We start from the raw sequence: 24,164 nt of genomic DNA on the forward strand, positions 1-24,164 counted from the left end.
GCATACACTTTCAAGAGTTTTTTAAAAGAGATTACAAAAGAATTAACATCGTCATTGATAAGCTTTGATCGTACTTTTATGTAATACAAAATATAATTTACGATTGATACAGCATGATAGTTATAAATTTGAAATTATAAGCACAAAATATTTTGTAAACTGATATATAGCTGAGAATATTTAGAAAATATTAAGAGATATATAACATATTCTCTGTGTCAGTATTGATATATAATAAAAAAATTTTAAAAATTATAAATAATGTGTAACTCCCTTAATAATAAAAATAATGATTGTTAATATATTATATTTTTTATTTAGTAAATTAACTTTCATTAGTAAAGTTTTATTAGTAAAATTTTATTAGCAAAGTTTTATTAATAATAATAATAATAATGATTAATAAAATAAAAATTAATAAAATGTTAATATTAAAATTTATATATATTAAAAACTGACGTTCACAATTTATTTCTGATATTATTAATCGCATTATTGCTAATATTATTAGTGATATATTAATAATAAACATGAATCATAAGAATAAATTTTCAATTAATAAATTGAATTAACAGTTAATTTACAGAAATTAATTAGTAATTATATACATATATATATATATATATATATAATAGCATATATGTTAAGAAAGTATATTATTTTACATGTATGACCTGTGAAATTACTATTTCTTAGCTAGAGAGAAAGGTAAAAGTAGAAAGAAAAATAAAAAAATATATTATACCACATATATGAAAATATATAATAGATATACATAAAGATATGATATTAATACGAATGGAATATATCATATATGTTACGCTTTGAAATCCCCTGAATCATTAATGCATGAGTGTGTGATGTTATGCATACGCATAACGCATAAAGACGAATATATGTATATATTTTGAGATCAACTGTATTTCGAGCCCCCTTGTCGCTGATATCTCGGAATAATACATATCACGTAAACTGACTGCGCAACTATCTTCGATGGTATCATGAAATATTAATACAGCGCGAATCGAAAGACACGAGACTTCTTTCGCTGCTACAAGCAATCACAGATGTGTATAATCCAAAGGAAAAAGAACTGAAACGAAATCTCTCTCTAAGACTCTTTTGTAATTTCTTAAAACACAGATGTATACCTTGTATTTTTCCCTTTTTTACAAATACTTTTCTCCTCAAAAACTTGTTCTCATTCAACTTTAATAAAATAAAGTAATTTATTGGAACACATAATTAAAAGAGGCATCGAAAAAAACTGGAGTAATCCCATTAATACATCTAGTCTAAAATATTATACAAAGAGCAATGTGTCGAAAATAAAAAAAAATGTTAGATTAAATTGGTTTAACAGTAATATTCGCGAAATGCTTCTGTGTATAATAGGTAAATATAATGACTCAAATAATGACTATATTCTTAATATTCATGTAAAAAGAGATTGAAGAGACATAATTAATCCTCACTCTCCCAGTGTCCGAAAATTCAAGATCGCTGTTTGTGAAATCAAAAGCGAGAATTTCCGTTATAATCCTTGAAATACTTCCGATCCATTTTTTAATTAACAATTTTTAATTACAATTTTCAATTAACAATTCTCAATACAGTAAGAGCAATGAATCTTAATAAGTTTCGACCGTATACTACAAATGAAATAATAATCGAAGTCTCTCAAAATTTTATTCCAAATGAATTACCGAATATATATATATATATATATATATATATATATATATATATACATATATATAAAAAGCTGTAAGCTGTCTGAAATCAGAGTTCCTGATGTATATTTTGCTGCCTGCGTCGATTATTCTGTCACAACTACCGACTTCATGCATGAGTGAATATAATCCTTCCGGATAAACTTCCGAAAAGCCCATACCTCCGATTTTTTTGAAACTACGTATACTTACGTGCTGATTACGAATATGATAGTGAAAATTGGCGCAACTTTTATTTTCATGGTGAAAACCATAAAAAATCGTCAAAAATTGACGTTTTTTGGATTTATTTTATCAAATACTGGAAAATTCAAAAGTATGTACAAACACAAGACCCAACCCATGTCCGCAGTACTGCGTAGAAGTCCCAATATATGGCCTCGCTTTGCGTGGAAAGTTGCAAACCCATATGGAATCGTATATGTACTGCAAAGTATGTACATGCTAGATGGGAGGACAGATATAAGATTTAGAGTCCATCGTTTTTCTCGAAAACCATCACTCGTACGGCAAAAATGAATATGACATAAAATGCACATTTAAAAGAAATCTACAACTTTTGTTTGAAACATTTTTTGAATTTTCCAGTATCTGATAAAATAAATCCAAAAAACGTCAATTTTTGACGATTTTTTATGGTTTTCACCATGAAAATGAAAGTTGCGCCAATTTTCACTATCATATTCGTAATCAGCACGTCAAAATACGTAAGTATACGTAGTTTCAAAAAAATCGGAGGTATGGGCTTTTCGGAAGTACACCCATCCTTCCTTATAATCTTTCTGCCCCAATTTTTCTGTCTCTTTTTTCATGTATGATTTTTTTATGTGCGATCTTTATCGTCCTCTATACTTTACTAGCATTATTTACAAGTCCTACAGAAGTGGTATAAAATTACTCTCAATGTATATATATCTCTTCAACATCGTGAAGTAACGAAAATGATTGATATTGGAAGATAGGATTGATATCAATACTTTATATTGATGTTCTTTAAATCACTTCCAATAGTCAATTTGCTCCGTGAAGCATTATATTTCATGGATTCTATTTCACATGGAGATATTCTACACTTGACAAGTGTAATAAATTCCGTTAGAAAATCGGATAGTTTTTTTTTTACATCAGATATTATATATTTTCGCTGTCGTAACTCCAATAAATCTAACGTGTTTCGGAAAAAAGAAGAAGAAAAAGAAAGAAAAGAAAAACAAGAGATGCACGAAATTCTCTTCCTTGGCGACAAGTCAGGTCTTATGCCAAGGAAAATTATGTTATTCCTTGTAGGAATTGTTTATCTGGTTTTTCTCGCTTTTGACGTCATACTCTAAAATAGCTCGATACATAGTTGCACATCTAATAATAAAAATTTTCGTCTAATGGAATTCTGTTAGTGTCGTGTTTATTGTACTTGAAATTGCACTCCTTTAATAAATCAAGTCATATAGTGCACAGCACCGGCTATTTTTAGAGTCTATTAGGCAGAGACTTGCTTATAAGTCTCTGAAATTGCAACACACAGTCGATTTTTCTTTTCTTTTTTTCTTTTTTTTTTTTTTTTACATAAACATAATTGGCTAGCGAGCGTTAAAAGTAGCTTTCCGTAGAAGCAATCTAATAAAAAAATGCGTGGCATTAACAAGTGTGCTTTATTTCTCTCTTTCTCTCTTAAATTAATACTTTACTACGTGTATATAAAACTCTACCAATTTAACATAATATTAAAACTATTTAAAGTTATCATTTTAATTTAAAATCAATCTTTTTTTCTCGACAAAAATACTAAAGAACAAATAGAATTTTTTGAAGCCTTTTAATAAGCAATTGTAAAAGGCGTTTCAAGAATTTTAGGAATGCAAATAAATATGATAAAAGCTATAATACATATGTTAAAATATTGCAATATACATCCGTTTATAATAAGTCGAAATCAAATTAAATATCGATAATCGAGAGCTTATCATTTCGCGATTATAAAATTCAAATGTGTAATTTCATAATTTGATTTAAAATCAATCTTTTTTCTCGACAAAAATACTGAAGAACAAATAGAATTTTTTGAACCCTTTTAATAAGCAATTGTAAAAGGCGTTTCAAAAATTTTAGGAGTGCAAATAAATATGATAAAAGCTATAATGAAAATATTGTAATATACATCCGTTCATAATAAGTCGAAATCAAATGAAATATCGATAATCGAGAGCTTATCATTTCGCGATTATAAAATTCAAATGTGTAATTTTCAAATGCGTTGTTTCATGATATCACGACGAAACTTGCATCACCGATCGTAAATCGTGGAATTTAGACTTTATGCCTATAATTCGAAATGCCTATAATGTTATTCGTATGAATGTTGATATCGTGTAGCTTACACGAGTTTACATAAACGACTAAACTCTTGCGGGCTTACAAAGTTATCACACGGTACAGTGTTATAGATTAACAACGCACGATAATGTAACGCAATCAGATTAAATACGCACGATGTCACGCGTATCTTTCCGAAAAGTTAGTGCTTATAAATCTTGTAACTTTGTGTAAAACTTTGTAGAAAACTTTATCCACTCTGTTTCTCTCGGCCTGCCTTCCGGCGATTCATATATACGATATCAAGTGTGTTAAAGTTTTGCGCTCGGAAATATCATAAAAGTTTTATATATATATATATAAAATACCTAAACCTCTCTTTCACGGATTATTCTACGTTATTTGTAATCTGTTCGTAGAAAGAACCATGATTCCTAATATTTTTTACTTCAATGAGAATGTAATCTCGTTCAGATGTTGAGAACCCGAAGAAGTTATTCTTTATGTAATTTCGTTCGAAACTCGGTAATATTCAGTCAGAATATCACATACAAGTTAAGGCTCCTAGGTGCTCACCGCGGCCATATTGGATTGTGACGTCAGAGGCGAGAAAGCACACGCTGAAAATTCTTAGATGCCATTTTTTAATGAAAAGATATTTCGATTAAACAGCACTTCAGATGGCTTTAGCACACTGTTAAAAACCCCCGAAAACTATCCTTTTCCCTTTATAATCAATCAACATCTGTAAAATGATCGAGATGTCAGACTTTGACACACGGAATGACTGCGCATGTGCAAAGACCAGACGGACTGGGCTTCATAATATTACATTTTACAGCTGTTGATTGATTATAAAGGGGAAAGGATAGTTTTCGGGGTTTTTTAAGAGTGTGCTAAAGCCATCTGAAGTGCTGTTTCATCGAAATATTTTTTTATTTCGAAATGGCATCTAAGAAATTTTAGCGTGTGTTTTCTCGCCTCTGACGTCACGATTTCGACATGGTCGGAAAGGAGCCAGGAGCCTTAAGTGGTCTTTGGGAAAGAATGAAACGATATGGTATAGTTTGTGTGGAACCGAAAGTCATGTATTCAAGAAGAATCGCATTTACGGGGGCTGGGATTTACACGCATTTGTTTCTTTGATCCTTCTTTCAACAAGGCATATAGACACGCACAAACAAGTTGAAAGGATTATAATCCGTCTTATACGTGAGAAAATATTGGTTATCATAAAGTTATTATTAAAATAGCACTTCTCATTCACGAATTTTAACATCTTTGAAGTGATATCAAAAATATAATCTAAAAGCAAGATAAAGAAAGAGATAAGCTGAATTAAATTCGACAAGTTAATTAATGAAGTCTCTATATGTACTATTTGCTAATTTTTATAAATTTTAATAAGTTTATTAATAACTGTCATATGTTATGTCTCATATATATATGTATGTATTAAACTTGATAAATTATTATCATTTATTAATATGAAATCGCGATTTCATATATTATATATATGAAAATAAATTATACTATAATAATAAATAATAAAATAAATTAATATTTTATATATATATAAAATATTAATTTTATTAATTTTATTATTTATTTTATTATTTATTATTATAATATAGTATAATTTATTTTCATATATACAATATATGAAATCGCGATGTATACATATATATATATATATATATATATATATAAATGTTCGATTTTGATGTATGACGACTCGTAATCCGACTGATATGATCAATCCTCTCACATATTGCACAACACTCATCCTTGCTTCATAAATAGTCGTAAAATGTAAGAAAACGAAGAAAACGCGTTTCTCGTAACATGATAAAATTTTATGTTAATAGCGAAAACAATATTGCAACAAAATATATTATACGTAGCTATCGCAGTATAGATTTTTACGTCCAATATAAATTATCACTCATTAATCTTAGAATACGTTGAATCTTTATTTAATCATTAATTATCTATGCTTTGAATCATTATTCTATGTCTATTCACACACACACACATCATATCAATGGTATCAAGAAATATCGCACGTATAGTAGTTTATTCTATTTTTCAAAATGTCAACTTTAAAAGTTAACGTTTTAAAAGGGCAGATAGAATCTTAATCTATTAATAAATAGCCGAATGAAAAAAATGATACGCGCTAGCCATCAATTTTATCATAACATTTTATCCTATAATATACGGGCGTTTAAAACGTCAAACTTTAAAATTAATTCTCTGAAAAATTAGATCGCTTTTTACATCATCAATAATTATGTAATATATAAAAAAGTGTCATAATTATTGCAAAACTGATACATAGTATTGTGTCTTAATAAAATTAATTTCTCCTTAAAATAATAGATTTATTACAACTTGATTTTTTCAAATTTTATTATTCTATATCTTAGTATTTTATCTCAAAGTTTTAAATTAAAGAAAACAATCTTAGTATATTATTTTATATCTTAGTATTTTATATCAAAGTTTTAAATTAAAAGTCAAAGTCTACTTCAAATCGAACACAAAGCTAATGTTATTTACTTTATTGAAATTTAATTCTCGAAAAAAGTTATTTATTTATCATTTCTGATAATAATTGAAGAATTATTAATATCTTAAAAATATTTTTGCTAATAAAAATTATTACGGAATCTTCTGAGAAAAAAACGATATATGTCAACTTTATCCGTTAATCTTCGTAAATTTTATAAAGTAAAGTATCTACAAAATATGTTATCTAATAATAATATATGCATGTATAATCCGATTTATATGCAGATCACGTAATATAAAATAATGACTATATCAAATGTTTGAACTGTACATAAAGAGCAGATTTTTATCAACTGGCTTTCGCCTGCGCGTTCTTTCACCCTTGAAATAAATTCATTGCCAAGCGAAGTGCCTTCGAAGAAAAAGTGTCAACAGGAAAATGCAACGTTACTTGCTAAATAAACGAAAAAGTAATTGACGTAGTATAATACTTGAAACATTTTTTACATTTTAATCCGTAAATGATAATACTCGGTATCAATTTATTTATTCTATATCAATTTACAAGAAAATAATCCGGAAATATCTGCATATAATAATGAACATGGATTGTACTTTGCTGTCGCGTTTCTTTAAATATAATAATATATAATAGTCGGCATTCTCATAATAGTCAGCAATATAAATACGAGCGAATATTTGGCACGTAATTTAGCTGCGCACAATCACATTGAGAAAATCCGAATGAAATGGATTATACCGGCACGAATCCTTTATAAAGCCACTTTAACATTTCAACTTCTAGTTAATATATATTCTTTGCGTGGGTTTATAATGAGTTATATCTAAAAAGAGTAGCGATCTATCCCTTTTTTATAGTTTATCAAAATAACTTTAAAAAAATTTCTTTATATGTCAGATATTTTTGTGCATAATTAATTTTATAACTTTTACAATATCATTCTAATCAAAAATTGCAATGTAAAATCAAAAAGTTTTCGCTTTATAAAATAGTAAAGAATAATATAGAAATATCTTAAAAATATTGTTCGTTATACTTTATACTTTTCAGATGCATTTGTGAATTTTTCAGGCTATATCAATTTATAAAAAAACATTAATGCATAATTTCGCCGCGTTTGCTGGAGAGTAATTATTATCAAAAGTCATTTATATGAAAAAAGAACATCTCATTCATATCAACAGCTCTACATTAATTCGATGTACTTTGCTTATCAATATTATCTAAATTTCATGAAAATTGTACGATTTGAGTCACCGGTGCTCCAATAAAAAAATACACCCATCATTAAGAGTGGTGAACACGATAAAAAATGAATATATATCCTATGTCCTTCGCAAAAGCATCTTTTTCCGAACAAATTATATTAATTTTGCAATACGGTACCAACCTGGGGAGAGCGCAACGATAACGTCGCGAAGACGGTCGGAAATGACGAGACGTTTACAGCCCTAGACTCCCTACACCCGCGACAGGGACTATAGACGCCCTTCAAGAGGAAGGAAGCCGCGAGTTCTCCAAGACGATCTCGAGATCAAATTGCGAATTTCCCGATACGATTCGACCCGTTTTCGGCGAATCGCGGAGAGCGAAATCGCGCGGGGTGGACGATCCTCGGACGAAGAGGACGAGGGAGACTGCGAGAGAAAGAGCGAGCGACGCGAGAGGGTTGGCCGCCGGCGAGAGAGGCCCCGGGCTACAGAGATACCGTGTTACAGTGGCGAGAATCCGTCGGAGATCAGCCCTTAAATACGCGCCGTATTCCAATTGCCATGCGCGCGTTTTATTGGGGCGCCAGAGAGAAATCATACGTCGACGCGCGTAACTTCTCGCCCCTGCTCGCTTGTCCTTTCGCGCAACCCTCCTCTTGCCTTGGAGGTGGTAGATGCGACACGCACATTTTCTTATCCGACGAGATATAAAAATTTCATGCTATTCTGACGGGGCCGGGGTCCGCAACTTATATAACGCGACGTGTTCGACGTCACTGAAGGGACAATTATGGTCGCAAACTTGTTGCTTTCGCGGATGGGAAGTTAAACGACGCATGCAAACTGTATAAGGGAGGAGCGCTGTCAAAGAAAGATACGATTTGATCTTTTTACGATAAAGCGCGACACACGAGTGTGACGTAATGATACTTATAAATAATACCCAGTAATAAGATAAATAATAAATCATATGTTATTAAATAATATATATTAATCAATGAATATTAAATAATAAAAAAAACACATATTAATGGAATTACAATAAAAAATTGTATGGGGCTTTTGTCATATATATGTATATATTTGTGAATTTTATACTATATTTTTTTTATTATAGTGTAATTTTTAGTTCAATTATTTAACCCAGTTATAAAGTTGAAGAGTTTAACGATTGAAAACTTTTTAATTATAATGTTATTAAAGAAAATGCAATGTTACATTTATGTAAAGAAATTAATTCTTTATAAATATGTCATTTGTGATTATTTGTTGTGGAATTTATGTCATCCTCAAGACCGCACTCTCGTGAAATATTCTGTCTATAAATTTGTGTGGAATATAAAATTTATGCGCGACAGCACATACACATAAAGAACTACATTTAGGATATAATTTATTTAGGACATTTTGAAAAATTTTCTGTAGAATTTATATGTATCTTTTCACTTTATTAGATATAATAAAAAATATCGTATAATTCACTTTGTAATTTTCGATAATTTAGAAAAGCTTTCGTAACAATTTTGAAAAAAATTTAGTATACAATAAAAAAGATATACTTAAAAAAATACATCATATGTATGTATGTTAAACTTTTGTTAGATCTCTTCAATCCAGCTATAATTCTAAATTTTTATTATTTTTTTCGAATTAAATATTTATCAATTAAAGCGATAAAACGTGCATTTTAGACACGATAACGAAATGATAAGAATGTATAAAAAAAATAATTATATAGTAAAGTAAACTTTAAATTTCCGAATAAATTTTCGCGATTAAAGTTTCACGTGTTTAATCCTTTTTTCATATATTTAACACAAAATTTATTCTAAATATTTAATTTAAACTTTAGAATGTTATTTGGAATGTTATATACGTATTATTAATTAAATTTTAATATTATATATTAAATATTTGACGACATTGACAATTATTAATGATATCAGTTCAGACGCAGTAGCATGAATATTCATGCCTTATTGGCCCGACATCGTCATGAACATAATATGCATAATATATAAGGTGTTAAAAAAAAGATTAGATTAATTGAAAAAACGAAAATTGTGATCCTGTCAGAGTTAATATACGATCTTGGTGATACAATCTCTCTCTCCCACTATCTGTGTAAACTCTTTAAAGAGAAAAGATTCGACCAGTATCTTTATTTAAGAACTTAAGGGAAAAAACTATGCAACTTTTGCATTGGAGAATGCGATGTGAATACTAAATATAAGTAACTCTATTAATGGTATCAGTAGAAATAATTTTATTGACACGATTCTATCCCAGATTTGCGTTTCGTCCAAGTATCGTGAGGCGTCAGGTGCGATACGAAGCGAAACGATTAAGCGATTTTTCGCGGAGCTCTACACAACAGATTCTCTCACGTAAACTCGAAATTCGATGCTGTGTTAGCAGTATATCATCTAAATACTGATAATAGTGTCGGAGGATACACACTATATGTAATTCGAAATGCAATGACTGGTTCGTCGCATTAACAAACGCATTATACGCTTTCGTTGATGCATAAAGATAATCTTGAAATAATATTTCTCCTGGATATTGGGAACAATTTGTGTTCGTATTGTTCTAATCTAATTTACATAAGATGTAAATTCGTTTATAGTTATTTAATTGTCCGTTGAGCAGGAAATGTTTCAACGTCCACATCCCTATATCTTCTATATTTCAGGCATTTTCTGTGGTGATTGAAGAGAATTATCAATATTTTGCCTAGATATTGTTTTAAAAATGATAATGATTTCAATAGCAATTATATAAATAAACAGATTTTAATTAACTGTTTTCTCTTATCTTTAATAAATAATGAAATATATATCACGATAAAAGAGAGAGATATATTTATTATGTAATAAAATAAACGTTTTTTGTAATTCCACATGTAAATATATTTATCAATTTTTGTTTTTTTGTATTAAAATTTTTTATTATATTAAAAATATATAAAGTTTATATAAAGTTTATAAAAGTTTAAAGAGTTTATAAAAGAAAGTTTATAAAGAAAGCTTATAAAAAAATTTATAAAGTTTATAAAAATTTTATAAAGAAATAAGAATTTAAATATGAGTAATAATTGTAAGAAGTAAATAAAAAAAAATAAGAATGTAAATATATATATATATATATATATATATATATATATTTAAAAGAAATTATTTTTATTTTGAAAAACTATTTTAAAAATGCCTATTTCCCATTTTCTATTTTAAATGGGTTTGGACACCCATTTTGCACATTCCTAGCTAACAATAAGGTATGCATTGACATTCGTCCCTTGTCGATCACGTAGAAGAAAACCGCATCGCAATTTGATTTTACGGAAGATCGAGTTCTTACGTAGAACGCTTGGCTATTCCACTGATCAAGAATTCGTTTTGCAGCGTACATTTTATGCGATTTACATTTTCGTCACTTACGTGACGCTTTATGTCATTGCCTTACACATAATGTAATTCGAATTATCCGCTCTATATATGTCAAGCAAAAAGAGAACAATTGCTTCGAGAACGTTTCAATAACTGATGATAATAAGTGATAATGTAATTCGAATTATATTTGTCCTATATTCATCTTACAAAAAGAAAAAATGCCTCGACATCGTTTTGACATAATGATAATTTTAATAACGATCATACGAATAAACAAATTAATCTCTTATTTCGAAAAAATAAATAATGCGAAAATTAATTAAATATCACTATAAGATATGTTTCCGATTGTAATCCTATCATCTTGAATCGCCCGTTCTTTAAATATAAATAAACATTTAAATTTATGTAACGTTTGACGTTTGACATTTGACATCTGATAATTAAAAATAGAATTCTATTGACTATTTAGGGCTTTTTGTATATGCAAAGAGATATTCGTATGCGTATTTCGTACATGACAAAAAAATCAAAAAAGCAACACGATAATGCTTAGAATCGTTTTGCTTATATATCGAAAAATTGCAGTGCTGGATACTTCTTTCTTACAGGATATTATACGAATGTTAAACGCGCATACTGCATTATTTGCATATCATTTACACACAATATATATTCCTAGTGTAATTCGCACGTATCGTGTCAGTCTATCGTAGGATAAAAGTGGATGATTTTTCGATTCTTTTTCAGAATTTTCATAGTAAATTGTAGTCATTCTCATAGTAAATTTGTAATCTGTTTTATATAGTTATTGCTGAAACAATAATTGGTAAAAGTTTACTCCAAAAAATTTGTAATTAATAATTTCAAGTTATACTTTATAAAGACCACAACCATATGGTCGATAAAGTCATAACTTAGACAAATTCATTGGCTAGTGTGGTCGATTAATTTAACTACCCTGTAAATCTTATATATTTCAATATTATTTTTATCAATATTATTATTTGATTCAATTTAATTTTAATTGATTTGATTTTTATTTTATTTCGCAAAATGTGTTAAATGTTTGAATTATTTAATTAGATTTCTTTTAAAACACGATTGTTTTCAGATGTTTTAAATATTTAAATATTTATATAGCTCAGAGCTCTCTCTCTCTCTCTCTCTCTCATTGTTTCTTTGAAAACAATTTGACTCAATTTAAATATTTAAATGTTTAAATCAATAGCAAAAGTTTAAATCAATCTATGAGCCGATTTAACTTATTTCAACAGGTATAATAACTTTTGTCAAATGTTTTATTTCATCTTTTTTTAATATATCCTTATACAAAAGGTTTCAGCGAATTAAATTTCTGAATGAAAAGAAAAGAACGAATAGGAAATATAAAGATATATAATTTTATTTTAACAATCGCGAAAGAAAACTAGAGTTTATTATTGTCGAAAGATATGTCACTAAAATTAAAATTTAAGATTAAAAAACAGCCTACAAATATTAATTGATAATTTAAATATATACACTGAGAGAATTTTCTCTTAGAATTTACCCTGAAAATCATGGTAATCGTAGTATGGAAATAATTTTATGAGAATTTCTCTGATTAATATTTATCACAATAAAAATAATAATATATCTATCACAAAACTGCATCTCTAACACTAAACTGCATAGTAAAATTAATCAAGCATATATTTTATATTTTACTGTAATAGATATTATTATTTTTTATTGTGATAAATATTAATCAGAGAAATTCTCATATAAAATTCTTTCCATATAATACCATATTGTCCCACGATTACCATGATTTTCAGGGTAAATTTCAAGAGAAAATTCTCTCCGTGTATAGTTACATTTAGTCACTCACATCTCGAGTGCAGTTAGGTTATCAAATTTCCGTCATAATGATTGAACCTTAAAATTGAAACTGTGACCTGCGAATTAATGTTCATTCAGGAAGTGTATGTATCATGTGGCTTGTGATTTTGCATATTGTTTGCCTTGCAGTCCTGATGGAACGGCTTTAGTTTTCTACAATACAAGTGTCTTCACGCATCTCCTTTCCGCGAGTGTGTTCCCATCCCTAAGTACGTATTAGAATATTGTCAACGCATATAATTGTGACATAATAAGCTAATAATAACAATAAGAAAAATCTGTGAAAAATGTTTGTGCAAACGAGAAAGCATTGTGCATTGCAAATTATTGTACAAATTATCGTACATTTTTTAAATTTTATTATTTTATATTTTTTGTATTTATTTGTAAATAATTTTTGCTAATTGAAATATATAACGTCATATTATAAAATGTTATACTTTGACCTTATAAACATTATATCTGCGATCTGCATTTTTCATTTAATTTATTAAAATCATAATAATAATTATATATCATGTAATTTGACAGATTTTACTTGTTTAAAATATTAGCATATTCCAAGTAGCACACATGTTTGTTTCATAAACGTTTCCTAATTCTAATGATATTCAATTAATTAGAATGGTATTAGATTTAAGAAACGTTTATGAAACCAACATATGCTATCTGGGTATACGTAACATTCATGAAAGATTTATTTCTGACTTAACTTTGAGAATATTTAAAATGTAAAATGTAAAACACAAATTTAAATTCCAATGAATTATAGAGTCAGATAGCAGTGTGGGATAAAATTAATGTTCGTTGAACTGAGTGTGCATAGAACACAAATTTTTCCTTGATGCGATATCAAGCAATTAAATCTCAATTCAAAAAATTTTTATTTTACGAATCCCCTCCCTTCCGATTCCCTCTAAAGAAGCATAGATAAAAGAATATTCGGACAAAGTCTGAATCGGGAATTAAACTTTTCTTGAAACTAACGCATTACTATTCGCATCTGACTCTTTTTAGCTTTCTTTTTTCCCCTGTTAAAATTTAAATTTGTGTTTTACATTGAGAGCCATAAATTTTAAATTATTATTTAAAATATAGCCTCTATATATATCGTGGATGGACCCTACTTTGTGGATACATAGACGTTACTATTACTACAAATTGTAAGGGTCCGGATATTACTCGGATCAAGAGCCGCAAAATGCTGCATCAGATGAATTCCGATTTCTTGAATGCTGAATCCGAGAATTCAGAAAAACCGTATCTCGAATCATGCATCATGCGTCCGAGAATAACACGAAAAGGAGACAATGGTACGCATTATTACATTTTTCTATAAATTAAATAGATTAGGCGTAAATTAATAATTTTTTTGAGTTTTATTTCTCCACATATATTCAATTATGAGAGAAAGAGTGAAAGAAAGTTATCTATATATATGTGTGTGTAAATACGCGTGTGTGTAAAAATAAGAAAATTTTTATCTTTAAAGTCTTTTATCTCAGAAAAACAAAAAACGAAATATATTTTAATAGAACGAAAAATGTTAGTTTCTGATTGGAAAAAGAACATTAACTTTTGTTCTTTCTGTGTGATATAATATTCTTATATTATTAATATAATAGACTTATCTCGAAGATTATTATATTCAATTTATATTTGTCGATTATTTCGATTATTTATTATTTCTTAGAATTATAATATTTCTAACAAATAATTATTTTGAAAAATTTATATAATAGCTCTCGTCAGATATGTAAGATTTAAATGTTAAAAAATATTTAGTACAAATCCAACTAATGTATACGAATTACAATCAATATGTCAAATTATACATTTCGAATACAAATTTTATTACAATGTGTACATGACATTTTTATGTCATGTACACATTGTAATAAAATTTCAAGATGTCTCTCATCAAAAATAATTTTATATGATAAAGAAGTGTATAAATTTCTTTATTTTTAATCAATTATATTAATTCTTAAATTTAACCTAATTTTTCAATTTCTTATCTGAAACTTTGAAATTTCAACATGAATATTTCAACTGCATTTCCCGAAATTCTCTCCGCGTTTGCGATTTTAAGATAAAATATTTTATTTGCTTAATTGAAAGGCAATTAATTTCACGGTCGAAAATCAAATATATTAAGGTTTTAGACTTAAAAAACTAAACATAAAGCACAGCAAAAGAAAGAGAGAAAGAAAGTTTACTCTCTTGGGGTTTAATTATGCATACACGTGATGCCGCAATGATTTTATTATAATTTTCAGTTTATATTAATTTTTATTCTGCAAATAATTGTGTTTATTTATTTATATATAATTTATATATAATTTCATCACAACAATAACAATTATTGTAACAAGAATTGAAACTTTATACTTATATATTTTGATTATTTGATGATAGATTAAAAAATAATTTTCTTTTTTAATAAATGATTCATATACATATAACATTACAGCCTCGAGAATGCGAATTTCCCCTCCTCTCTTTCTTTTTTTCTACTCAATATTTAACTTAATTCGTTTATAATTTTAAAATTATTTTAAGATCTCAAATAGTTCGATATAAATTAAAAATATATAAATTAAATTTGTATGCAAAATATGTAAACAATGTGACATATTGTGTCCACACACACATTCAATATGGTTTACATATTTATCAATTTAATATATTGATTGCAACTTATATATATATATCAGTTGGTATGAGATATCCAAAATGCCAAATAAATTGATGTGTCAATAAATCCAATTACTAAATATATAAATATATAAATATACGTATATATATATATATTACTTTTTTAGAATTTATTTATATTTAAAATGTTTAATTCTTTGTTTTAAATAAAAGCATTATATCAAAAGAAATTAAATATGTTTTGATAATAATTTATTGTCACAAATAAAATATTTTTCTTTTAAAAATAATTAAACTTGTATTAGCAAAATTTTATCGTAAAGATTAAACCATATTTTGAGATTTACATCAATGTATACATATATATATATATATATATATATATATATATAAAATTTAAAAAGACGTAACAAATACTTTATATCAAAAATACTTTATAATGAATAATGAGAGAGAGAGAGAAAACATTGTAGCATTGCACATTGATTACATGGACAATCTTGAAAAGATAAAGGAATCCTTTTCCTTTTAGAAATGATTTTATATTACGTATTTACAGATTGCATTCGATATTCGCTCGATTAACACCGATTGCAACAAATTTTATCGGAAACGGAGTTTACATCCGTGGGCGATGCTTATCGCTTTGAATTAAATTATCAGACGCACCTGCTGTTTTCTCGTTACTCCATCATATCATTTTCAATCTCCTTCTTTATTTATCTTTATCTGTTCTTCCTAATTGTCCGTAACAAACGCAAAAATCACACGAATTAAGTGCAAATACAATCATCTATAATCTATACTTTAACGGATCTATTCTTGTATGAAGCGGAGTGTCTCATATAATTAATTTTTAAAAATTATAATATAATTAATTTTTAAAAATTAATTATTATGCGCAACCTATTTTTTACTTATTCTTTAAGCGGATATTTACAATAGATACACTAGATTGCATAATTATAGAAAAAAAAATATTTTGAACACAAATATTTTATTATAAGTATTCGAGATCGCAAGCATTTTTATTATATCAATAAGCTCTTTTTAAAAACGTTATTATTTCTCGGATAATTAATTTTTCTAAAGTAATTAATTTTCGAATAAAAGTATAATTTGGCAATCTATTTTAAAAATTATATAGAAAGTAGTAAATAATTTATAAATTTTGTTGCTTTATCTGTCACCTGACAACCTTTCCCAAACCTTATCTTTTTCTTTTGCTCATCTTGTGCTGCTTCTTTGTGATCACACATGCTCACTCATAAAAACACGATTAATTATTAGACAAATTAGTGGAATATGTGATTGCGGAACACTTTGCATGGCACCCAATTGGGATAATTGAACACGATACGTGTGTGTGTGTGTGTGTGTGTGTGTGTGTGTGTACACTAATCATATTAATCATAGCAAATAATTTTCGATACTCGTCGCGTTTTACTGTGTATTCTCAATTCGAATAAAATAAATTATTTAATTCGGCGAAGTAAATTGATTGACTTTTAATATTTTATTAAAATTATTTTATTAATGATAACATTATTTATCATTAATAATTATTAATATATAATTAAAATAATACCTCGTAAAGATCACACGAATAAAACAATAATTAATAATTCTTATTGCTGTGTTGCTTAGATTTTTACTTAAAATGAACAAATCACGCGAATTAATTGCGCCGCTTACTAATTGCTATTTAAGTATTTAGTCTGTTTCGGATATTTTTTGTGAAGAATAATTCAAACAATGCAAACGTATATTTATTATATACGTTAGCAATAAATGTTCCGTGATTTTCGAGTGAGGATTGTAGTTTTCTCTCGTTGCAATATAATATAATTCCATGTGTGATTATATATCGAGAATATGCTGTGCACAATATAATGCAATCTATTATTTTGCTGATTGTAATGAAATTTATTTTTACGAATAAGTATTATAAAAAAATGCAAAAGATAAATAAGAAAGAAAGAAATAATTCGGGAAAGATGTCGAAGTAAATTGCGAGGTGAAAAACTTAATTATTTAAATTATTTATCTATCATTTATTACTTGTTTGCTCGTCTTTAACCTCTACAGAAATTTAATTAAAATTATCGTATAACGTACATGAAACGTTCCAGATTTTATTTCACGATAATTTAAAAATATCTATAATAAAATATTTACATAAAATAATACTTTTTCATTTTTATTTTTAAAATATGTATATCCATTAATACTTTTTTTATGTTGATACATAAAAAATATTTCTATCACTAAATATTTTTCAATTTACGATTTATATAATTATTTAGATTATTTAAATAAAAAATTAGATCTCTTTTAATTATTATATTTTTTAAATATTTTAATATTAAATTATTTAATATTATTTCTGTTGTTCAAAACGAATAAAAAAATCGACTGCGCATAATAACTATTAAATAGTGTTTTAAATATTAAATTATTTCAAATATTATATATATAGAGCAAAGAGATATTGCAATATTAATTAAAATATTAATATAATTTTGATTTGCCAAGAACACGTAATAGTATGTGTTATACGTATACGCATATGAGATATTTCTAAAAAAGGTATTTCTAAAAAAAACTCTGAAATAACTGAATGTTACAAGCATATTCTTCGAAAATTAAAGTTTTTAAAACAATCTATCTACATGTTTGTATCAAATGCCATGTTATATTACAAAATAGATCCTACTTATTATGTGGAACGTTATTATGTTTAATGTAGAATTGCGTCATAAAGTTGCACATGTAGCACATACGCTTACAGTTGTTGCTGACAAAAAATCATCGATTATAAAATCAATTAACATCATTATCGCGGTCATTATTATAAAATTAAATATTCATCACTTGCTACTATAGTTTTGCGATTAATATCACTTGTGTATATCATCGTTCTAATATGTATAAATGTAATCGACGACTTAATATTATCATCAACATACGTGCAAAAATAAATTCATACGTTAAGCTTATTTATAGGAGACGAAAACTGTCTCGGACCAGCAAGAAGTTTATATAGTTAGCCTTAAATGTGGTCATACGTATAATGTTGAATTTGCTTTATTAATTTTTCATATGAGAGCTCGAATGTCAGACTATAAGTGAAAAAAGGGCACATTTAAAAGAGATTACATAATAAATATAAATATGAACTTAAAGAACAATCAGTCTATTTTTCTAACAGGGACATAAAAGAATAGAATAAGGATTTAAGTAAATTGAATCTGAGGAAAATCGCTCATAGTCATTCGCTAGCAATTGTCACGACTCGTTTCTGCGAGTTCTGTCTCTAATAAAGTTGCTTCCGGGTTGCGTAACTCTTCATTTTCCTGAAATAAGGTGCCACAACCTGATACATTCTCTAGAACTCCTCGGTCGTAAACCCCGAAGGACCTTCGCGCCAAGTATTTGCAGAAGAGAACATGAAGTTAAAATATTCATCGCTAGAAAATTCAAATTGTGGCAACCTTTTTTCTTGCTTCAACTTTTGCACGTACATAATATTTTATTTTACCTCTCTTTTCCCTTCCTTCTGCATAATTTGTATTCATTATTATTGAGATCTTTTTGAGATTTTTATTGATCCGCTCACCTTTCCTACATACAATATCAAATGCCCTGCGAAATTATTATCACATCTAATGATTTATACGGGTTATACTTTGTGCACGGACATATATTATATAGGCGTAACGGAGAATCAAAGTACAATTAGAAAAAATATTTTAAGAAAGTAAATTAAGTTTAAAGAATATCAGAGCAATTTTTTTTTAAACAAAAGCATATTTTTGATGAAAAATATTAGCAAGTTTCTGCCGACTTATTATTAGTCGTCATTGCGGATGAATAATATTATTTGTATCACAACAGCTCTCTCGAGATTTATTCCAGATACGTTCTTTGCATCAACAATTCTTTATAACATAATTTTTGTAACGCAAATATAATATTGCGACACGAAAATAATATATATACGTACATATATATAAAACATTTTTTTCGTTAAATTAAATAAAAAATTTTTCATCTCAAAAATGCTTCAACAGTCTCCTATCTTTCTGATTGCTATCCCATTTGACATTTTGATATCCTCATATTCGAGGATACATCGAAGTGAATCTCATCATGTGCAGCGAATATTCGATAAAGTATACATTTATTTCATATCACCTGGAAATATTCCGCCCCCGTATATGTATGTATGCGTGCCCTTCTAAGAGATATCGGAAGATATTAAACTGTCTCTACACGATTTTTTTCCATTTCTTTTCCCTATCGTTCAAATGATTTACGCGCAAAAAAATTTCTTTTAATCATATATTCTTAAAGAAAATAACAAATAACACACACAACCCATGTGCGTCTTAAAGAGTTCTCGAGTTGAACTCCCAAACGTTTTGCGTCCTATTTTCCAGTCACCGTTCCCCATTGCATTACGTGTTTTTCCCGGAGAAACGGATAAATGTCGCGGCGCGGTCTCACGGGGATGTGTGCGAAGAAGAACGTCGTGCGACGATGCGTGGTTGCGCGAAGAATCCGGAACGAGAGGAGACGCGGGCATGAGGGGATGAAGGGTGGCGGTCCACCCTTGGTTTTTCTCTCGCGCGCGACGCGACGTTCGCCCGTTATTAAGGTAGAGCGTCGCGCGACATCCCGTCGTAATTCACGATACACGGAAACAAACACGTGGATGACGCTAAAGGAGAGACGCGGTTCGGATAGAAAATCGCTAGCGGAAGCTTCCCCACGCACGATATACGTCGCGGTTCGATGAATTATTCATATCGGGTAAAGAGCGTCGACAGGTCGACAGTGCGACTGTTTTAAATATGTACCATCAGCTCCGTATCGCTACATTTAAGAACAAAGCAATATATAATAGAAAAAAAGTAATGCACAGTTGGAAAATTTGTGTTTTCTTGTTAAAAACGGTCCCCGTTAAAATTTTTGTGTTAAATATTTAACACATTTATGTGTTAAATTAACATATTGCTGTTGTGTTAATTGAACTCAAATGTTAAATTATTAAAATAACTGAAAAAAAGTGTAAAAATAACACAATGTGTATTTATTTTTAATTTTACACAATAAATATGTTCGATATTATTAGTGACAAGATTTATCTGTTAAAATTTACAGAAAAAAAATGTTGATTTTACTTTATAATATAAGTGGGGATGATAAAATGTAAAATTAACAATTTTTTAAGTTAATTTTTACATTAAAACTATGTTAATTTAACACAAAATTTATTTTAACTTTACTTGAAGTTTGCATTTATTTTATGTTAAAATATTAACACAATATTCGTGTCATCATTTAACATATCCGTATTATGTTAAATTAACACAAAAATTTCTGTGGACCGTTTGGGACATGTAATATTTGTTAAATTTAACACAAATTTTTCAATTGTGTATTGTCCTTCGGGATCTTCTAGGAGACGAAAAAGCACGCCGCTAATTAATAAAGAAATTACGAAAAAAGAGATTAAGTATAAAAGCGAGGATAAAAAGTTTCTTAAAAAAAAAGATGATAGAAGAAATAGAATGCAAATGTTGTGTGTGCTCAGACTAGAAATGATATTTTTAAATAAATGAAAATCATAAATATGCATAAATAATATTTTTATCATGATAATTATACGTGTTGGAGAGTGAGATATGTTAATAATATAACACCAACCTTGGTCGGCAGTAGGTAAATTGATATATACATACATATAAGAATTAATTTTATCTAATAACCTAATTGTAAGTCAGTAACGCGCCGGTGAAACTGGAAAAACATTGAATGTTTTAAATTCTAGATTGATATGACTTGCGATATGATTGATGAACTAGCAATAAGCGCCAGCAGAAGAGGGCGAGCAGTCGAAAGTGTTAGACGTGCGGAAAAAAGTAAAAATTGGCGAAGTCGCGAACATTATTCTGAGCGGAGTTATTTCAATTTCTTTTGTCGTTGCTGTGTAACGAAAATTTATTCCTGTAAATCGAGTCTCTTGTTTTTCGCTTATTTTGTGTTGAACTACCAGAATAAACACTATGGCCTGTATTCTGAGCTCACATTCATCGCGCATTTATGTCTTTTCGATCAATGTGCCAATAAATGTGCTCGAGGGTACATTTATACGTACATTTATACGGATGCTTTGCAAGTGTGATTAATTCTATCACTACAATACAATTTATTTTATTAATCAAATTATTATAGATCAATTTTTTATAAATAATAAAAATTCTTTTAAATAACAATGTTAATAATATTTAATAAATTCCGAAATTTCCTTTAAAAGTGTATAGTGGTATATAAAGTGTATAATGAAGGGTGCATTTCGATTGACGCTATTTTTATTTCAAAGGATTAATTAGAACGAAGAATCTTCGAAATGAAACTAATTAAACGGAGCACACTTCAAATCATATCACACTTTTATCATAGATGTATTTAATGAAATTGATCATGCGATAGAAGTTCGGGAAGTAAATATGAGTGTGGTCGGCGAGTCCCGGTAAAAAATTTTTTATATATAATCATATATGTATAATCATATAAAATTATATATAAATATATAAAATTCTGTATAAGTTATGCATAATTATATATATACAGGATGTCCGTCCATAAATGTCCGAGCAAATATCTCGCAACTGATCGAAGTTACATAAGAAAGTTTAATAAGAGACATTATAGTATGACTCTGACAATCAGCTACAAAGTGCATGTAAATAACATTTTCTTTTATTCGTGTTATAAAAATACAATTTTTTTTATGCGGATACCTATAATTTGTTTTGCATATATAGTAGAGATCATTAGTAATCAAAATCATAGAAAAAAGTTGCTATTATATGCATTATTTACATTTACGAGATAATCGGCATCTTTAGTATGTAGTTTACATAGTATGTAGCTTACATATTAAAGATGCCAATTATTTCGTAAACGATGTATAATATCATGTAAAAAATTGTTATTATGACTATGCATCGTTTACGATTCCGATTATCTCATAAACGATGCATATAGTAGCAATTTTTTACTCGATATGATTTTAATTACAAATGATCTCTACTATATAAATATATATAAAAATTATATATAATATATTATATATGTATATACATAACTTCGATCAGTTGCGAGATATTTGCTCGGACATTTATGGATGGACATCCTGTATATAAGAGTCAGCCAACACATTAATATAAAATATTATATATAATTATATAATAAGTCATAAAATTATATATAATAATTATACATAGAATTTTATTAATTATAGAATTTTATATACATTTTTATATAATTGTATATTGTTATATATATGATTACATATAAAAAATTTGTAATCATAAATGTACCTCTAAGGCGCTTTAAAGAATATGATAAGAATTGCGACGGACTTTAGTCACATTACTATAGTACATTTATTTGCATCTTTAAATGTGGCTCTTTAAATGTGCCTCTTTAAATGTGCCGATAAATTGTGAGCTCAGAATATACGGGCCTATGTGTTAAATGTAAAACTGACATGCTGTGCTGGCCGGAACCGAGCTAAAGCAAGATCCGCGTGCTTTTAAAATCCATGTAAAGCATTACGTAGTTTCCTTGTGCGCATAATGCAGTTAAAGATAATTTCCAAAATTGCAAAGTCAAAGCTCAAAGCAGCTTCCGGCCGCGCTTTGTACGCGACGAAGCGTCATCTTAATTATTATCTCTTTTGAAGATTACATTATGACCCATCGTCGAAATGAGTGCTCTACATACGAAGAAATGTATAAGAGGTCATTGGAGTGCCCGGAGGAGTTTTGGGGTGAGATCGGCGGCTGCCTCGATTGGAGCAAACCTTGGCAGAAAGTCCTGGATAATTCTAACGAGCCGTTTACGAAATGGTACTTAAAACAGAATTTTATACATTTTTATCAAGGAAGAATAGATATTCTAGATTTTAAACAAAAAAAAACAAAATAAAGAATTTACTTTCAAATTTTTTTACCAAAGTCTCGAAAAAAATTTCTACACAGAGAGAATTTTCTCTTAGAATTTTTCGTGAGACAATATGGTATATGGAAAGAATTTTATGAGAATTTCTCTGATTAATATTTATCACAATAAAAAATAATAACATCTATCACAATAAAATATAAAATATGTTTAATTAATTTTACTATATAGTTCAGTAAAATTAATCATATATTTTATATTTTATTGTGATAGACATTATTTTTTATTGCGATAAATATTAATCAAAGAAATTCTCATAAAATTCTTTCTATACCATATATTGTCCTATGATTACCATGATTTTCAAAAAGTAATTTCTAATTGTAAGAGAAAATTCTCTGTTACGTTTAAAAGAAAAATATTTCGTTTTGCAAAGCTTAAGAAGCTTTTCAAAGTTTTAATTGGC

General features: G+C 28.0%; 2 protein-coding genes across 4 annotated transcripts in view; one reads left to right on the top strand and one right to left on the bottom strand.

Moving 5' to 3' along the window:
- Positions 1–24,164, top strand: part of LOC145945793 (acyl-CoA synthetase short-chain family member 3, mitochondrial) — a 41,387-nt gene that overhangs the window by 7,798 nt on the left and 9,425 nt on the right. The window contains exons 2-4 of one of the 2 annotated variants that reach the window (XM_083054948.1): positions 13,196–13,275; positions 14,165–14,379; positions 23,481–23,646. In XM_083054948.1, coding sequence (XP_082911074.1) covers positions 14,268–14,379; positions 23,481–23,646 — 278 coding nt within the window. In that variant the 5' untranslated portion in view covers positions 13,196–13,275; positions 14,165–14,267. The remainder of the gene's footprint in view (positions 1–13,195; positions 13,276–14,164; positions 14,380–23,480; positions 23,647–24,164) is intronic. The other variant, XM_083054949.1, reaches the window with a different exon arrangement.
- Ms (neuropeptide receptor myosuppressin) overlaps positions 1–24,164 on the bottom strand; it is a 38,877-nt gene that overhangs the window by 6,473 nt on the left and 8,240 nt on the right. The window contains exon 1 of one of the 2 annotated variants that reach the window (XM_083054952.1): positions 7,970–8,277. The exons of the other annotated variant lie outside the window; for it this stretch is intronic. The gene's annotated coding sequence lies outside the window, so the exon portion shown is untranslated. Of the gene's footprint in view, positions 1–7,969; positions 8,278–24,164 lie in introns of those variants that run through there. 2 annotated transcript variants of the gene reach the window in all.

Source organism: Prenolepis imparis, unplaced genomic scaffold (assembly GCF_030444845.1).
Source record: "Prenolepis imparis isolate NDT839.2.m4 unplaced genomic scaffold, iyPreImpa1.0 SCAF_15, whole genome shotgun sequence".
Lineage (NCBI taxonomy): Eukaryota > Metazoa > Arthropoda > Insecta > Hymenoptera > Formicidae > Prenolepis > Prenolepis imparis.